Source organism: Micropterus dolomieu, linkage group LG07 (assembly GCF_021292245.1).
Source record: "Micropterus dolomieu isolate WLL.071019.BEF.003 ecotype Adirondacks linkage group LG07, ASM2129224v1, whole genome shotgun sequence".
NCBI lineage: Eukaryota > Metazoa > Chordata > Actinopteri > Centrarchiformes > Centrarchidae > Micropterus > Micropterus dolomieu.
Window position 1 is genome coordinate 21182773 of NC_060156.1, and position 19905 is coordinate 21202677.

A 19905-nucleotide genomic window follows, 5' to 3' on the forward strand; every position below is an offset into this window, starting at 1 on the left:
CTTGTTTCAAGATGCTGACATTCATGCAGAATTGTTTTTCATTTAGAAGGTTTAAGAGCAAAATACTTTTTCTGTGTGAACATTCATGAAAACAGTAGTTTTTAATAATTTAAACTCACGGTCCACTTAGTATCTTTGTCTTTATGGAGGTTTCAGTTATCTTTCCACCTGGAAAAACCTTGTAAGTGGACCTTGAGTTCAAATAAATTTCAAGTCACATATCCTTGTCATCACTGTGATGACTTTTAAACTTGTAAAATGTTTCCTTGTTCCAGTGAAGAGTCGTAAACCATCTCTCGGAGACCTGATCCTTCGTCACACCAACAGCCCGACCCGGGCTCGACACGCCGCTCAGCTGGCCCTCGCACACGTACGGGACGGCGGCCAATCACTGCACAGCGCTCTGTTCAAGGGCGGCGGAGGCGGAGGGGCCTCTGGCCTGGAGAAGCAGGCCGAGGCGCTCCGAGTGAAGAACGCCGTCTACTGTGCCGTTATCTTCTGCGAGTTCCTCAAGGAGCTGGCTGCCCTGGCTCAAGAGCACGCCGTCACTCTGCCTTTTCCCCACAGCCAGGAGGCAGAAGAATAGACAACTCCTCCAATCTAGCTCTTATCCTCCATTTCTTTTTTAAAAAAAGTTATATAGGATTCTCCTATCACCAGAGGACAGACTGGGTCACTGAGGTGGGTCGTTTGCAATGACACAGACAAAAAGCAAGATGGAAATAGTGTCATTTTTGTACCAAAATCATTATAGGATAACTATAGGACTGGAAGAATTTTCCTCATCTGTAAACTTATATGATATTGTGCATATCATGTGTTATATTTACATTCTATACACAGAATATCTCGGTAAATGCTTGAGATTTGGGAGGTTGTACATACACATACCACGTGGTATAATGTGACACAGTAAAGCCACAGATAAAAGAAATAGGTGCACATATTGGTGCTAGTCAATACTCTTTATCTTTTAAGTTGGAAGGGTGCTTTCAGGCAGCACAGAGGAAAAGACTGTTTTGTCCTCAACAAAATTATGACACCAACACCAAAAATTGTTTGGCAGGAAAACACTGAAAGTTTAGACTTGTCAATCAACTATAAGGTGATCCAGTCAGCTTTGGCCCTCTCTGTACGACAAGCTAGTCTTTGCTTTTGTCACAGAGCTTTTCATCCTATATCAAGGACTGGCCAATAGAGAAAGTTCACAGAAACACAGCAGGGGTTCCTAGTAACATCTCAAGTGTCCATTTTATTTTTAAAAGGCTGCACTGCTGCAAAGACTAGTCATGAATGAACGAGCTGATAACTGGAACACGCAGGTGAAGGAGAGGGTCACTTTCTCTCCTGTGAATCAGCACGACCACCACAAATGTACTGGAAAACTTTGGGTAATTAATGCCATTTTAAAAAAATATTTAGTTTTAAAACGTGTTTGTCTTTTGCATTTGCACCATTTTCGAGACATATCAGCAACACGCGGGAACAGGTGTCTGCCGTCGTGTGTGCGAGTTTATTTTAACAAATGGCTCCTTTCCAAAAGGTGATGCCAACTCTTCAGGCCATCGGTAAGCCATTCACCTGTTGCCATAAAGGAGAGGCTGTGGGATTGAAACGGCAGCACTGCTTTACGATTCGTACCTTTTGTGTGTCATTTAGTTTTTTTAAAAGACCTGAGAGTCTGCAAGGAAAAGGCGAGAAGGGACGTTTTTTTGTCTAGGGAGAATTTGCATGATTTCCATTTACTTTGAACTGACAGTTGAAATAGGTCCTCATGAGGCATTCACTGACCCTTCTTTAACAGATCTTTATTGATCTTTATTTGTGAGCTGAAGCTGAGGCTTGGATGAAGCAATCTACATTTCAGTTTTTCCATTTCAGCTTTGAGATGTTGTCTCTTTGGTGAGACAGACCAAACTGAACATACAACTGTTCAACTTGGAACTTAACATGCTGCTATTTTTTTTTAAGTAACACCCATTTTTTACTAGTGTAATAGCTACTTTCTCTTCATTTCATTGTTAGGTACCAAGTATAAAATGTGTATTTGGGGATGTGGAGGAATCTTTGCCAGCGTTGTGATCGGTTTAATTTATTTTGTTGTGTCTGAGGTTAAATGAAGTAGCAGCCACACAGTGTTAAAAGCTTTTGCCAAGACAAAATTCTCTTTCAACCTTTCCCCTCAACATTAAGCAACCTTTTGAGGGGTTTAAAGTAATTATTGGCAGTTTGTTAGAAGATGGTAATTCTTCATTTTACAGGTCTCTAATTTCTTAATAATTTCCTTGTTCTTCTGTGAAAATGATTAGGAAATGAAGAACCTGGAAAATTAAGCTTTACATGTATGACTGCAATGCAAAACTCATCTTTCGCACAGCTTTTTTGTGAAATGATTTGGTTGTCTGCACACACTAGCCATTATCTCAACTTTTAGCAGTAGAGAAACTGCTAAATGTGCCTGCCATCCTGCAAAGTCTTCAATCTTAGAAATTGAATACTGCATAATTTTTTGACAACTGTTCCGTCTTTCTCAAAGTTGAAGCCTTCTCAATTTGTCAAAGCCATATCCATGGTCGTCATGTTTGTAAATGTAGTACTTCATCACTGCTGTAACTCACTTTTGTATGGAATTTCTAGACACATTTGGTAAAACCCCAGTTTGTTTTTTAAGTACCATTAGTTAAGAGTTTTTGCATGCCAGATAAGGCCGGGTGTATAGTTAAGTAATACTTAAGTAGTATAGAGTAAGTTTTCTTTGGTTTGTGCAATAGTGCTGAGCTCAATTTAGGTTCCATGCTGTAGGTTTTAGTGGTTAGTGAGTCATCCTGGTGCCTGCAGAGATCAGAGACGGCATTTCACACTGAATGTTTGCTCTCGCCTAATCAAATTGGTAGAGAAATCACTTCTGTATTTTACCCACTGCCATCCGTCCGTCCATCTGTTCACCTAGTCTGCTGTACATCCGCGTGCTTAGAACAAGATTAATGTTTCCCTTGCACAGAAAGAAAAGGCCAGGTTGCTTTAGTTTTCCACTCAAGATTGTGTTTTTTAACTAAACTATTTTTACAAACTGTTTCTGTTAAAGATAGGTCGAACACTAAATACTCAGCTAAATACTCAGCTAAATACTCAGCTAAATACTCAGCTAAATACTCAGCTAAATACTCAGCTTCTCAGTTCCATCACTAACTCAGTCAGTTAGTCACATTGTAACCAAGCAGTTTCAGTCAAGTTATCTGTATTTCTGTGACACATTTGTGGACACCAAAGACAATCTCTCTGACAGTACCTGAAACTCCAAGTGTCTCTGTTTGAACAGTGGACAGTTTCATGGTACATAATCCGAACACTAATAAACCATGTTCATGTTGCACTTTTTAAATGCTAAAAGTGCTTTCAAATAACCCCAATGCCTAATGTAATACACCTATAGTAAAAGTTACATGGCCAAATACAAGGAAAATGTTAAGGACATATGATTTGTACTCACTGATGATAGAAGTGATGGCCAAACCTATGAAATAAAACCTAAGCTGTAATTGTCCTTAAAAAGATGACTGTTGCCAGCTGAAGGTTATTGATAAAAGGGAGCTGCTCTGTAACCCTGAGCTGCAAAACGTAAGTTGTTTTCATCGGTCCTCCGTGACTTTTTCAGATTTGGGATTTTAGCCCATGCACATCATGTCTACGCTTCCTGCAGTCATTTTTCACTCCTTACTGTTTGTATTTTTATTTAAATATACTGCATATTTAATTGTTTCATTTTTAAGAATACAAAAGACATACATTTGACAGAGATTGTATTTGAGCGATTTTATAAGGGTTTATTTCCTACTCTGGACTTTGACTTCTTCCTTGGGTTGTCATGACAGACCATGAGCTGAGCTTAATTTAGTGCAGCGCTGATATGGAAAAACACAACTCACACACAGTGAAATAAAACATCTGTAATCAAGGGTGTACCGGTTACTGTGATGGATTTCCTAGCTCTATGGAAGTTGTTTTTCATACTCCACAAGAATGAACGGCAGCAAATTGCTTCCTGGAAAAGTGAGCCCTCCCAACTGTTCAGACACCAGTAGGGATTGTGGAAAGGAGGACAGCCTGTTTTAAAATACAGAAACACCGATACTGATTTAAAATTTTTGAATTTACTGTTGGGAAAGGGATTTTGGCTTTTGACTATGCAGCAACTACCACGGCTGGATGCTGAAGCCAATGCACAATTGTCTTTAACTGCAGTTCCTGTAATGGCCACCAGAAACTGTCACCCAAAAAAATCTTCCTGTGATAAAGTGACCGAGAAAAACAAATGAATGAACTCTCTAAAAAAAATAGTTAATGTATGGATGTACTTACCAGAACGAGTTAGGGGCTCAAAATGTATCCAGTCTTGTTTGTGAATTTGGTGGATTGATAAGCTGGCATCTCAGCCGTGGTGGTTTCTGTTTCCGACTCTGTTAACTGACAAAGATGATGGTGAGTGGTAAACCCAAAGCTAAGCATCACAAAATGTTGTGTAATGTCACAGGTATTGTTTTTTTATTTTCTTCTGCTGTCTGTGTTTCAGACAGATGTACTTGAACACTACAATTGATCTGTCACTGAGTTAAAAACATTAATATTTCTGAATGTTTTAGTTGTGGCTAAATTCAGAGCATGTTATGTTTTGCGTTTCTGCATTTTGTATATTCATGGTGTTACAATGGAAACACTCTGCAAACAGCAAGCCAAAGTGTTCAACTGTCGCTGACTTTCATTTGAAATGGAATTGTTTTGTTTCAGGATGGGTTATGATTGGCTGTTCAATCACCACAACACATAAGTGGGTGAAAAACCCTCATACTCACATTGCAATCAGCAATGCAACTCACATCAGCTGAGCTTTGCATAGCAAAGCTGTGTGGCGGATGACACTTCCACTTGCACATATGGTTTGACAGTTTATTCTGCAAGTGACTTCAACTGAAACAGTTTGGGCTATATAGCTTTGTTTTCACATCAGATTTTTTTTAACACATCATGTACACTCTGTGCCATGTTTTAAATAGATTTTCCATGTGTTGATTTGTAATGTGTATCACGGGATGTACAGCATCTTCTCACTTTACCTTTTTCTTTGAAAAGCTTTGACTTTTTACCCCTGACTTATTCCTCCCCTGTGATCTATGCAAATCATGCTCTGGTGTCCCCTGTTTGAAGCTGAAAGATGACGTGGACAGATTTAATATGTAAATAATGTAAAAAAAAAAAAAAAAAAAAAAAAAAGTGATGGGTGGAAAATGCAGAGGTATGTGAAATAACCAACAGGACAGAATGAAAATCATGCTAAGAATGATGAATGTTGTCAGAAATATTTTTCTATATTTTGAAATCATTAGGGGGAAAAAAGGACAAAATACACAGTGGGGAAAAGCTGTGAGAAGAACACTACAAAGGGAATGTTTTTATTAATTTATAAATTCTTTGCCTAGCAATATCATATTTGTCATGGTGTCCTTTTCTTTGTTGTCTTGTGACTGTATGAACTTCACCCTGAGTGGTGGAGTGTGTGAATCTGTGTTCCATGTAAACAGCGTATATCCAGTATGGTAAAACAGTGGTTCCCAACCTTTTTGGCTTGTGCACTAACTATTATCTACTCTGACCTCTCGTCACAGCTTACACATGGCTTTAATGTGGACTGACGTTCACCTGAAGACAGATTTTACTTTCAAAGATTTTTAGAGGCCAGAAAAGGTGAAACTATCCAGTACTTAACTAGAAAAAATCTAAATCTAAAATGTGCCTTATTTAGTGTAAAAGATGTATATGACCCCTCACATCAAAAACACCCAAACAGTGTGTCGCTAACTGGCTCAGGGAATGTGACAAAGAGGGAGTCCACGCAAAGTACTTACTTAAAGTATAACTTAGCAAACTAAAATAAACACAAGTACAAAAGATGCCACAGCATGGATGTAACCTGCTAGAAGGGAGAGAGTGAACTGAAGACATGGGCCAGCTTTTTGGCCAATTGTCTGCTGAGGTTGGCAGGACAACCTCCAAACAACTAAGCATGTTGACATGCACGCTGCACAAATACTAAGCAGCATTTATTATTTATCCATTTTGGGGGCTGGAGCCTGACCCGGCATGTATTGAAAATGTTTACCTCCACACTAGTATCTCAATTGAGACACCTGGAGAAGCCTATAGCCCTCTCAGATAGAAACCAAGACACTGCCATTAATGCCTTAACCAGCTTTCTGATCTTTGTCTGCATCTTCACACCGGTAATGTGATCAATTATTTGACAGTCTTCACTTTCGTTCTCATCTTCTATTACTGGTGAAGAGCTGAAGAAAACAGCAGTGCACCAGTGTCAGGGTAACTATAAACCAAAGTGGGTTCATCCTCAACCGCTGAAGGAATTCAAGTCAGTACAGGAATAACAGAGATGCTGGATGTCGAGGGGCCAAAGACACACCTGCACTAGTGCACATATGATCAGAAACCTGTATAATGTTAAGAGCTACAATGATTAGTCAATAACAAATATTGTGCGACTACTTTGATATGCCAAATATTCCAGCTTCTCCAATGTAAGGATTTGAAGCTTTTCTGTGTTTTATATCATCTTAAATTGAAGATCTTTAGGTATCTGTAAAACAAGAAAGTTTATGACATCATCTTAGGCTCACTTTTCACTACTTCCTGACATTTTAAAGGCCAAATGATTAATTAAGAAAATGATTACGAGATTAACTGAGTATACTAATCAGTAGCAGATTATATAATGTTAGAATCATGTATACAAGGATATTCCAAGTGAGACTTATAACCAAGATAAATATGCACACTAAAACATACACAGTACAACACATTACCAGTAGAGCTTAAATAATTTTTCAATCAACAAGAAATGAATCTGCAACAATTCTGATAGGCAGTTAATCATTTGTCATTTCTTAAGCAAAACTGAATTGGTTCCAGCCTCTCAAATGTGATTATTTGCTGTTTTTTTGTGATGATAAACTAAAAATCTGTGGGTTTTGGAGATATTTAGAGACATCGCCTTCGAGTCAGGGAGCTTATGATGGCCGTTTATCACTATTTCCTGACATTTTATGGATGAAACGATTAATCAATCAATTAAGAAAATGACTTGCAGATTTACTGATAATGTAAATAATTGTTAGTTGCAGCCCTAGACTCACCACTACACCACAGAGACTCAGAGCAAATAAAGTCAATGCAGGAAGAACTGGCTGAAAGCCAGAACTGAATACGTACCAAACAGTATTCCTGTCTTCGCCGACCTTCAATCAGTGTTATATGCAGATGGCCAAGTAAATTACCCAAAACAAGAACACTACCATGCAATTGTATCACACAGCACATCTATACAAAAGATCACTGGTGTATTTCACAACATAAAGTGTTCCTTAGTGCTCCTCAAGCATCACCTCAGGTGGTTTGTGTTATTACTGAATTTTCTCCCCACTCTGACTCTTAATAATTAAAGTGGTATCCTCTAAAACACACAGCAGGATTCCAAGTAAAGTATAAAGTACACAACTTGAAAGCCAAAAAAAAATCTATTGTGGGTGTACATTCTGAGTTTGCACACAGAGGAAACTGGAGTCGGCTTGGCGGTCTCCTAGCAGCAGCCAACAAGAGGGGAAACTGCACAAAGGGAGGGCCAGAGGGTGATGGTAAAAGTGAGGGAGTGGGGAGATGTGGTGAAGAAGAGCAGAGCATGGGGTCGTAGCAGCGCTGTTTTCTGACTACAGGTAAGCCACAGTGATGGTGTTGTGTTTTTTATTGTTCTACAAAACCAGATTTCATTAGTTTTCATCATAAAGTACAGTTTGATCACTATTCTTTTGTGTGAAAATGCAAACAGAAGTGTTCGGCAAGGTAACGTTTTACAAATACTTTAAGAAATGTTCATATGTTCATCACAGTCGTTTAATTACTTCTAAAATTTTGTCTTGTTTTTTGAGACAAACATGCAGTAAGCAGTAAGATTGTTTTGCTCATTGTTCATTCCTAATGTGACCCAGTTACCCCACAGCACTCGCAAGATGAGCAACTGGACCCTCTTCATCTATAATGTAGTTTGGTAATATGAGTGGAAACCTGGTCTGTGACACAAAGAGATGGGACAGGCAGAGTGCCTCAAATACACCTGTCACTTATCTCCAACATAAATAAGTTCACTGGCACTGATGGTGGAAGGAAATCTCAAAATCCATTTCTAAATAAAAGCAGCTGCTTATATTTACCACAATGAAAGAAAAACAGCCCATTGCAAGTAAAAGTTCTGCATTCATCATTTTACCCAAGTCAACAATAATGTCCTTAAGTATCAAAAGTACAGTACAAGAAACTCATATGAAGAACGGATTCTTTCAGAATGTTTAATTAGTAACGAGTTAAGAAACTTTAAACTTCAAACTGCAGCAAGTAGACAGTAGGCTATATAAATAAACTAGTCATACCCCTGATACAAATGTCACACTACTTCAAATATATTAAATACACTCCCTCAACTACAACATCAACTGCTACTCCGACACATAATCTGTTATAAAGCCTTTAATTGAAAATATGTGTATCCATATTACAAATGCTGCAACTTAAAATATCAAACTCAAAACTCTTAAGTTGTACAGTGCATGACCATTACATGATTGACATGTACATCTCTCCCTTTACACCTCACGCGGATAAGGCTGGTGATAGTCAATACTTAGTTGGGGTCTGCAAATCCCATGAAATTCAAAAAACCAAGAAATGTGTTAGTCCACTTTTCAGTACTTTCAGACTTCCTTGTCTTGTCTGTGACACTCAAACCCAACCACAATGGTTCCGGCTGAAGACTTGACCTTTAAAAAGACACTGTTCACAGTGTTTTTTCCTTTTACAGATGAAAAGTCCTGCAGTTTTCAGCAAATGTTACTCTAACAGGTAGAAAAAGTATATTTGTTGAGGACTATTTTCGTCTTCAGATTAATACACATATACATTATACATTTGGTGCTCTAGTGGGGCAGTAGGCCGGCTTGTGTGAGATTGATTCAAAATTTATTATTAAATTACAATGTGCGTGGTAAAGCAGAATATGTCAGCCAGTGCAACGGTGTGGCTCATTGATGTGTTTTAAAAAGTTCTGGGACAATAGGCTAATGGAGGTCTTTGGCAAGATTATGAAATGATAAGTCAGTAACATTAATATTTGCTGCTAACTTTTACCATTACAATAATAAATGTAAAATCATGAAATATCAAATGAACTACCAACACTGGCTATATATAATGTTATTAATTGGACAGTCTCAGTAGTGTTAGCTGCAAAGTTTTGCCATAACAAGGCTAATACTAAGGTAAAATGAAAACAAGAATTTAAGTAGGTGCCTATTGAAAATTTACATTAACTTTAATTATAAAACTTCTTCTAATTATTGTATCAAAAATAGCTTATTGCTTTGAAAATCAATGCTTCAGTGAGGTGTAAAATGATGGTGTCAGTAAGAGTATCTACTAACTGGTGAACGCCAGTGTACAGCCTTTTGGTGAGAGTACATGCAAGACATTACATGGCAACAAACCACAGCTACAAAAAGAGATTAGAATTACTCAGAACGCAACACACCAATTTTTCCACACTGTGAAATTGCGCAAGTCCATACAAGCAGAGCCTGAGAAATGATGGGCTCATCCCTGCTCCTCCCTGTCCCAAGGTCAGACCTGCATCGATCAAGGTACCCAAACTAACACCTTACCCAAATTTTCACCAAGCGTTACCCATTTGTTAAATGTCTTTCATGCTCACTCAACACTAAACTAAAACAACAAGCTAAACAGGACACAAACTCTGAAAGGAAGACGATCCAGATTTACACCTAAGGAGACTTTAAGGAATTCTTAGCAGAACTATCCAAACTCAGAGATGGCACTTTCTGTGACAGTACAGTCAATAAACTCCAGTGATCAGGGTAAAGATATATATTTATGAAAAGTGAAAATCAAAATAGTAATTAAATTAACGTATAGATTAGATATGTGGATTATGTCAATTCAAGTGCAAGAAATAAAGCCAAGAATAATAATTACCCAGAATGCCATTTGCATCTTTTTCTTCTCTAACATATTCTCCCTTTGGCTAAAAAATTCAGTGTCACTGAATTAAGATATGGTTAGACCCGTTTTCCAGTTTTTGGAACACTGCTATAATGTGTTAATATTAATAACAATACTTACTGTATTCAAAGTGAGCAGTATGGCATAGTTATTAGCTTATGTTACACTACATGCACTTCACCAATTGGGCTGTATTTTTTCTTTAGTTTGATGAAACAAACTTCTCATGGAGCAAATATAAAGTACAATATGTTGTTTGCCCTTTAGTACTGGCCACATATTAAAACATGTATGTATGTTGAAGCTACTTTTGAGCTTTAACATACAGATTAAAACACTTAAGCCCTCAGTAACATGAAAAGAACCAAACCTATAAGAATGGGTCTGTCTGTGATAATTTTTGAATACTCGTGTCCAAACCAGTGAGTAATAAAAATTGTGAAGAACCAAAAGACTTAATCATTGTCATTTTTAAACTGATATTTTTCAATTTGCTTATTTCAGACTGCATGTATTACAGACAAAGAGCTGAATTAAATTCTCATAAGTAGCTTGTTTTTGTCCATTTTAGAAATAGCATTATAAAGCACTCATGCATAGAACTGGCAACCATAACCATTCCGCTAAGTGAAAAAATTGTTTGGGGCCATAAACTTACTAATGTATTCCCTGTAAGAATGCTACTTTCTGTTTATTTTATGATGGCTCCCTGGGGTTCCAGTATTATCACAATACATCACACAAAGGACAGAAGTCTTTCAATGCCATTTCTCTACATCACTTTGTTCAGCTCATGAATAAAATATCAAAGTGGGGTCTGTTTGCAGACTGGGGAGTTGGGAAGTATTGTTGTGTAGACACTTGGGCTGTCTCTTCACCTCCCACTCTTGCACTCACTGTGGATGCTTCTGGCTGTCTGCCGCCATTTGAAATGCTAATAGGTTTCTCAGTGTAAAACTCAAAACTTTCTTCCTCCTCTATGCTAGTTATTTCTGCCCAGAGCCTTGTCTCTCTTATGGCCTGCCTTTAAAGCTGTATCACCTTTCCATACGCATCTGTTCACTTAACAGCATAGAAAAAGCTCTGATAAAAGATCTAGTGCAAATAGTAAAATAAGTGGTTGCTCAGTTGCCTTTGACTGGCTGAATTAGAGTATGCCAGATTCAGCAAACTTCAGTAAAGTGTGTGTCACCCATTTCCCCATAAAGAGTCCGAAATCATGTCTGATGAAATCATACTTTATAGATTTGTGATGCACAGTGTTAAAATGACAAGAATAGGAATAGCTTACAGTACATCGTATGCTATTTTAAAACATGTAATTTTAAAAAGATATCAATAAAAAAATAAAAATAAAATAAAAAAATATATTAAGTATGGAGTAAGTATATATAAATATGTATATATACTGTATGTATATATATATATATATATATATATATATATATATGTATATTTACACACACATACATACACACAGTATACTGTATATTAAATACAATAGTAATTCATTTTAACCTAATGGATTCGGTCAAGAAGGTACAGGGTTCGACCCTTGGTCGTCCCAGGCCTTTCTGTGAGGAGTTCTGTAATGAACTGGCAACAGGGTATATCCTGCCTACCCCCCCTCTTTAAGACCCTGCACAGATAAGCGGTTGAAGATGATAGATGGATGGATTCACTCAACAGATCTGCTGATGCAAATGTTAGCTAGCTTACTATTTACCTCTATAACTCTCAATGTTGTGTTCACACAGAAAGTGAAGCAAATTTGTCATGCGATTACATACAAAGGCAATGCAAAGACACAAATTTGCGACTGGCAAAGCAAATAATACTTACGCAAAATATTATTATAAAATATTATATTATAATCATTCACATATTTGCATAATTTGTCAGGTAAAGATCCTACACAGCACAAAGGTACAGGAATTTTATGTATTAATTATAATTTCAGGGCGGTGCAGTAGTTAACACTCACAGCAAGAAGGTTGTGGGTTTGAACCTTGGTCGTCCCAGGCCTTGTGCATGTTCTGCCTGTGTCTGTGTAGGTTCTCTCTGGGTGCTCCGGCTTCCTCCCACCGTCCAAAGACATGCTGACTAGATTAATTGGGGACTCTAACTTGTCCTTAGTTGTGAGCGTGACTGGTTGTTTGTCTATGTGTGGCCTTGCGATGGACTGGCGACCTTTCCAGGGTATACCCCGCCTTTCACCCGATTTCAGCTGGGATTGGCTCCAGCCCCCTGTGACTCTGTACGCAGGATAAGCGGTTGACGATAGACGGATAGAATTAAGATTTCACTTATGTTAAAATCTTAATTACCTGACATACCATGGTTCATTAGGCATTTATTATGTATTATGATTCTTTTGTTTGCATGTGTGCATTTATCTTCCCGTTCCCTTTATGTTTTCTGCAGAAAATAAAGATCCATCCATCCATCATGATGTTTGTCAGAACTCCTTTGGGTAGCAGTCCCACCTCCCCTACCCTAGCCCACAGCCCCAGTCCCGATCGTCAGTCAGAGGGTCCTTCTCCTGCTCTCCTGCCTCAGTCCCCTCCATGCTGGGCAACACAAGCACGTTGCGACCTTGCCCAGGCAGAGGCAGAACTGCGTTGCCTACAAGAGCGACATGCATATGAGACTGAATCTGTGAAGCGGGGTCTAGAGCGAGCCATCCTGGGTGCACGCAGAGAAGAGCAGCGCCTGCTCGAGAGGGTCGAGCAGGACCATCGGGACGCTCAGCAGCGACTGGAGCAAGTTCAGAGGGAGAACATGGCAGCAGCCCGGGTCAGCCAGTCCCTGTTGGACCAAAGGCTCCGTAAACTTGATCAACTTCAGCAGCGGATTCAGGAGGTGGGTCAACAGTCAGGTCAGAATGAAAGTGGGTCACACCAGAACCTGCTGCTGAAGGAGGTTGCAGAGTTCCTACAACCCTGGGAAATCTCAGTTTCCCTAAAGAAAGTGAACTTCAAACCCAGCTCCCAACCTAATGCTGTCGCCTTTGGAGATATTCGTGTGCAAGAACAAAGCATGTGCCTGCATGTCGGAGGTTGTGGGCCACAAGGGCAGCTATGTGCTCTTCATTCACATGGGATGCAGTGTGAAGACACAAACCATCATGATGCTGGGGGAGAAAAAAGCTCTGTAGGACAGGGGTGGACCTCACCAACAGGCAGGGTTGTTAGAAAGATCAGCCTCTCTGGCCGGAGTGATCTGGAATCAGAGGATGAGCAAAGGTTATCCTCAACAAAGATGTGTCAATGGCTTCCAAAGTGTGAACAGTCTGACTGGGAGTCTTCACAGGATGAGGAGATGGAATCAGCCTCCTTTCAGCCACAAAAGGAGGACATATTTCTGACTATCCCTACGGTACTTAGAAACATGGATACAGAAGGCAAGAGGCAGGTGATCAAGATGAACAGTAATGGAAAACACTACTCTCCCAGGAATCAGAGGCTTACTGTGGTCTCTGGGAGGAAGCAGTCCCCCTCACCTGAACGAAGACGGGAGAATGCTAAGCTGAGTCGCTGCATGAGTTTAGACAACCCGGATAGTGAAAAAGGAAAAGAGAGTCAACATTCCAATAGTAGACATTTGAGGTACAACAACAAAGCCCTAACATCTCCGAGGATGACTCCAAGAGAGCCTCTGACCAGCCAAAGCTGCCTAGACCTCACTTCCAGGGCCCGACCTCACTCTCGCCTCAGCCAGTCCTCTGATGAACACTCTGTAGGAACCCACGGTGACTCTGGCCGAGCTCCATCCCCAACAGACAGCCTTGACTCTAGCTATACTTTCATCGTTAGCCAATCACATGACTACATCGTGAACAGAGGCTCTTTGAACTACAATTGCCGTCTGTCAAAGTCTGCAGTGGACCTGACACACAAGACACGCCCACTGATCAGTGGTGGGACGAATGAGCATGTAGGAGTTCGGAGGATGAAGTGTGGCAACTTCAACTCCACGTCAAGCTCCACCTCAACCTCACCAACTCTCAGTAGGGGACCTAAGGTCTCTGACATGGGACAAACCCTCTTGTACCCCACATATAGAAGTCATAATATTTTCCACCAGCCACAGAAAAAAATCACAGTGGCTGATTCAAAACAACCTCTGGTGGCTAGGTCTTTATCCATGTCTGTCATAGATGGCTCCTCTCAAGAGACAAAAAAAGTCAGAGAAGAGAGAGGAGAGCCAGCCCTGGTGGAGTTGGAGGAGGAAGGAGACCCGTCCTTGACATCATTTAACCCCAGAGGAGTCCATCTGATCAGGCAGTTTGGGAAGCAGGGTTCTGGTCGGGCTGACTTTACCCTGCCAAGTGGTATCCATGCCTCACCACAGAGCCAACTCTTTATAGTTGACTGCGGAAATGCACGTGTTCAGGTAGGTATTGTGTGAAACGTCTTTCAGACATTTACAACATACAGTATATGTGCTAGGAGTAGCAAATTAAGTTGCCACCAATGTTAAATCTAAATTTAAACTCTGAAACAGGTGACTGACCCTCGGGGCAATGTCCTCCAGCAAGTGACCTCCCCATCTTCTGATGGCTCTGCCAGACGATGTCGGAACTACTTTGACATTGCTGTCAATGCTAAGGGTTTGATTGCACTTAGCTGTGCAGCTGAGAGAGCCCTACTTGTGTTCAGCCGGCATGGTCGCTTGCTCCAGACCTTTGGAGGGTCAGGATTGGGCTCCGCAAAAGGTGAGCTTGAGGCTCCCAGGGGTGTGACAGTAACCAGACTGGATGAGTTCTTGATAGCTGATATCCGGAAAGGTTCCCTCATTGCCCTGAAGCTTGACCCTAAAACAGGCTCCCGTCTTGAGCGCACAGTGGTGACCGGATTCCACCGACCTTACTTAGTAGCAGCTTGCTTGAGCTCAGGCATGGTAGCTGTGTCCGAAAGGGGAAATGAAACAGGTTGTGTGCCTTGCATTAAAGTGCTGGAGCCAGGATGGAACACAGTGAGAGTTCTGGGGGTATGTGCTGGTATGGGACCTGTCCTGGTCTGCCCCTGGGGCATCTGTATAGATCCAGATGGTAATGTGCTTGTAGCGGACTGGGGGGAGCAGCACAGAGTCCTTTTATACCCAGCACAGGGAGTGGGGATGTCCATGGTAACTCATGGACTGAGTAGTCCACGTGGGCTGACCCTGCTACCTGAGGGCCAACTAGCAGTGTCTGACAGCATGCACCATTGCATTAAGATATACCAGTACAAAGCGACCCGGGACTAGAAAAGGCAGGATAAACAATAACACTTGAGACCTATCTGAGAAATGTACCAATGTGACTGAGAACAACTGCATTCTATATGAAACACTGATTTATATGAAAAATCAGTCACATTTCAAAGATAAAAGTTCATTATATTTACGTAATGCTTCCTGTTGTTAGTGTTTTGTAGCTCAGTGTGTTATGAGTGACAGTGTGTGCTTTCTGAGTTGCCAGTGATTTGGTTGAACGAGTTTATTTTGAGACTTGTATCAAGTGTTTTGGGGGTTTGAGTGACTTTTGGAGGAGAGCATAACTGTTTGGCCGAGATGCATGTATGTAATGCATACTGTGTGAATAGTGACTGGCTTCAGTTTTGACCATTGCATCATAGCAATTGAAAAAATACTGTAACATAAAAATGAGAAAATGTTCTCGCATGAGGCCCAATGTTTCAGTTGAATCTTGACATGATTGGCTTCAGTAATTCCTGCAAATACTACAATTTTTCACGCTGTCTGATCTTTACTGTTGAGTGGAGCTCAGTGGCTTTTTTCAGTCCTCCCACTCCCTTCTTTCACCAGCAGTGTCTGTCACATAAATCCACCACTCTTTCATGGATTCTGTATTTAACTCGTGGGTTGGTGAATCATCAGCTGTGGAACCATAATGTCATCCAAATTCTCCTCTGTGAAATGTGTCTGTTTATAGCAGATGTTTCATTCAGGGGACCATTGCTTATTTGGGATCAGGCAGAGGTGTGAAGTTATTATAATGTTGCTTTACTGCTAGTGTTTTTGATGTTTGGGATCCTTTTCTACTCCTTCACTCCACTACCACTCAGAGGCAATTATTTGTTACTTTTATGATTAAGACTTTACCTTCAGTATGAGATAAAGTCACATTACTACTTTTGCTCCATTAATGCATTTCTTAAATGATCTAATTAGTTTTGGAAATGGAAAGAGGCTAGACAGTTTTCCAAAACTTTGGAGGATCGTGTAATCCTTCACCTGATATGAAAGTAGCCCATTTCAATCCTAAAAAAATGAGACATGTTTTATTTAACGCAGACAGCAACAATATGACACATTAAACCCCATAAACTGTATAATTAAATAGTAGCTCAAATACTATACTATACTGTTCAAATGTTAATGCATCAATAATTTAACCCTGTGACAGAGACCATCCTTCAGTCATTCCTTTTACTTTTGATACTTTTTGCAGCTAATACTTTTTACTTTTTCTTATGTCCAGTTTTTAATACAATACTTCTACATGTTATGAAGTTTTTAGTTTTTCCATTGTAGTATTGCTCCTTTCAGTAAAGTAAGCAATCAGAGTTTTTTTCTTCCATTTGGGTTACATCCAAAATGTTCCCATGTTCTCTTAGATGACATATTAATATGGAAATCAGGGGAAATCTTAGTAGTGCGTACAGTTGTGGGTGTGAGCCATTGTTTGAAAAGAAAAGCTGGTTTCATGTGTCGTCATTTTTGTTTTTATGACTATAGAATGAAGAGTGATTATAGATATGTTTATTCCTGGAAAATCTACTGTTGTGATGACTGCAAGTTAACAGTAAATAAGAATGAAATGAAAATGTTGGTTGAAATTGTGTCTTTTATTTTCACTTTTCCTCACTTGGCTTGTTTCGTCTCAAATGACAAAAAAAATTAAAAATAAAACCTAGTAAATCCTGGTAATATGAAACTGATTTGCCTTTCCAGAAATACCCTTGAGCCACCACATAAAATATAGCTTACAGCTACAAATTAATTTACAGAATGGAGAATGTGATTATCTTTTTAATAAACTATATCAGCCATTTTCCAGTACTATTTGACATTAACTTACCAATCATTTGCGGTGGTGTCGTCTGTCATTTATTTGACACAATATACCAGCCATTTCTTGCACTTGTGGGAAACCATGAGTTAAATTCTGCAGTACACTGACACAATCAGAATTGAAATGCTGATGAAAACGAATAACCACAAATTGCACACAAAATTACTGAAGGAGGAATCTCTTGAGTCTAACACCCACTTACTCATATTTGTTGCCAAGTGAAGAATAACACAAGGGCTTTGTTTGCATTTTGAGTCAATTTCCTGCACATCTAAGAGATTCATAGCAACCTCTTCACAGATCAAATAGTTTGTTCAGACACTTTCTTTCCATCATTCACGCTGGTCCCTTTAGGATCTGGGCTCATGCAGTAAAAGCATGGGTTTATATATCAATACCACATAGCCAAATGTAAAACAGCTTTTGTCAAAATGAGATTTGTGCTGGGTACTTTCTGCACCACAAGACTTCCTGAACTACCTGGCTCAGTGCTGCTGGAATTAGTCTACATCTCAGGCTGCTAGAATAAACTAACTAATAACAGTTTGCTCTTCACTTGATAGAATTGACATTATGTTTGGTGGACAGGAAACCCATGATGTAAAGCAGCTAACACAAGCTCGCAAGCTATTTTTTGTACATTGCTGTATTTTTCTGCCACTGCCACTAGATGTTACTAAAGAAACGTTTTACTAATAGTACCTTTAAAACCAAGCCTGGGGTGACTCCCTCCCCATTTTTTTGGTCTTTTCACAGTGAACTTGATCTCCGTCTCTACAAAGTGCCTCTTCCTGTTTCTCGGTCAGTAGGTCCACCTGTTTCCCAACGGATGAACTATCTTGCTGCTTCATTGTTCTTCAGTTAGCAAGCCTTCTTGTTTCCCAGCCAGCTGGTCATCCTGTCATCCAGCTTTCCTATTCCTCAATTAGCTTACCCCTATTCCCAGTGCACTGGCCCTCTATTCCCCCTTTCACTTGTCCAACTCCATAGTCAGCTCTTGTATTTTATTTAACAGTAAATGGTTCACATGCTTCCAGACAATCTAGATATTCCCTAGAAACATTCCACGTCCAGCAGCACATAGATCAAGTTGACAAATGATATCAAGCCTATCTCACAAGCTGCCTAAATTATTAGATTTATTATTATTTTGCACTAACAAAAAATGTAACTGTCCAACCAGTACATTAGAGATAATGTCTTAAAACTTTATACTTGTTCAGTTTGTTAGGAGCAAACATTGTTTAAATTACAGATTATTCAATTTATATAAGAACATTGTAACCTTGTGCTCACTGTATTCATTGATGAGCTGCGGAGGAAGAATTATGGAAATGACTGGGCTCCTACGCACAAGATGCCAACATAAAATGACCCGATTATTTACAGAGTAACACACATTTGTACAGTATAAGAGGCTCATAGTCTCTGATTCTCACAGTGTAAAGCAAATACCAATATTGTTGTATTCCCTCAGCACTTTGTTTTATGTTTCTGTACACCTGTGTATACCTGGTGTTTAGCTTTGGATCCTTTTCACAAATATCACACAAACACATTTCCAAAACAAGTTGGCTTTTGTACTTACCTTACGTTACAGACCATGTAGACTTATGTTTCTTCTAGAGTGATTAAAGAGAGGTAGAGCAGTGGAAAGCCACTGCTGACCTTTCCAGCTTGTCCTTATAAAAGCAGTAACAGAGCTGTCTGCACGACTTGGGAGTAGCGTGACTTGCCTATGCATACAAACATCATGTTAGTCACCTTGGAGACAGTGCTGACTATGGCACTAAAATAAAGTTCAGTAGTCTGCTGGATGCCCAGTACTACTTACGAAAATACTAATGTCTTCACTGATGTGTATGATTTCAAAGACCATCTTTTTCTCTTAGTTGGCCTTTCTGCCACACCAATGAAATTGACTTTTTTCACCACTGAAAATTGAGCTTTTCAAAATGTTCTTCAGAAGTGGGAGAAAAAAGGGAAAAGGAATAGATGCTTGGCTGTCAATCGTCATATACATTCTTGAGACATTCTAGGTATATCAAACAGAAACATTCTGCCTCCAACTGCATCCTGTGCTCAGCTACAGAGAGCTTAAGTCCCACCCCACATCTGGGTTAGCATTTATATGTAGCTTTCTCAAAGAGCAGTTCCTTCATAAATCTTCCTGAAAAACAGAATGTTTCTGTCTGGGTTTGTATCCATATTCTAAGCTATAAGAGTATGTATTGCATATGTAACTTAACAGCTAACATGAGCCAATTTGTAGGACTCCTAGGAAAAGTAGCAAAATATTAAATATTAAAGATAGGAGCCTGGTCTTGTCAGCCCAAAATAGCTGGCAAGAGACATTGCCAAGATGGTGGCCGAGTGGCATGACTTGCCAATAAGGACTTTGGCTGAAATCAAAGATCTAAGACTTTCTCTATGTACACAAAAGGCCTATTTCAAGTCTGTGTTAGTGAGGACTTCTACTTTGCTGAGACAATCATTCCACGTCACAGGTGGCATATCAAGATGCTGATCAGACATCATGGGTATTGCACAGGTGTGCCTTAGAATGGCCACAAAAGGCTATGCGAAAATGTAGACCTTCATCAGGGCAAATGTTGACAGAAGCGCTTATAATAATCAAATAGAGCACACATGCTTTTTCATTGAAGTGCACATGTAAAATTTAGATCAGAAATGTA

The 19905-nt window shown here is 39.6% G+C and overlaps 1 protein-coding gene and 1 long non-coding RNA gene across 2 annotated transcripts in view; one reads left to right on the top strand and one right to left on the bottom strand.

Moving 5' to 3' along the window:
- fhip1b (FHF complex subunit HOOK interacting protein 1B) overlaps nt 1-5479 on the top strand; it is a 28035-nt gene extending 22556 nt beyond the window's left edge. The window contains exon 12 of the mRNA XM_046053328.1: nt 276-5479. Within this exon, the coding sequence (XP_045909284.1) occupies nt 276-586 (311 nt within the window). The 3' untranslated portion in view covers nt 587-5479. The remainder of the gene's footprint in view (nt 1-275) is intronic.
- Nucleotides 4280-19638, bottom strand: LOC123973370. The gene is made up of 3 exons (XR_006825606.1): nt 19044-19638; nt 18798-18945; nt 4280-4464 (listed from the first exon to the last, which is right to left on the bottom strand). It is a non-coding gene; the product is annotated as an uncharacterized LOC123973370 (long non-coding RNA).
- Nucleotides 19639-19905: the final 267 nt, after the last annotated feature.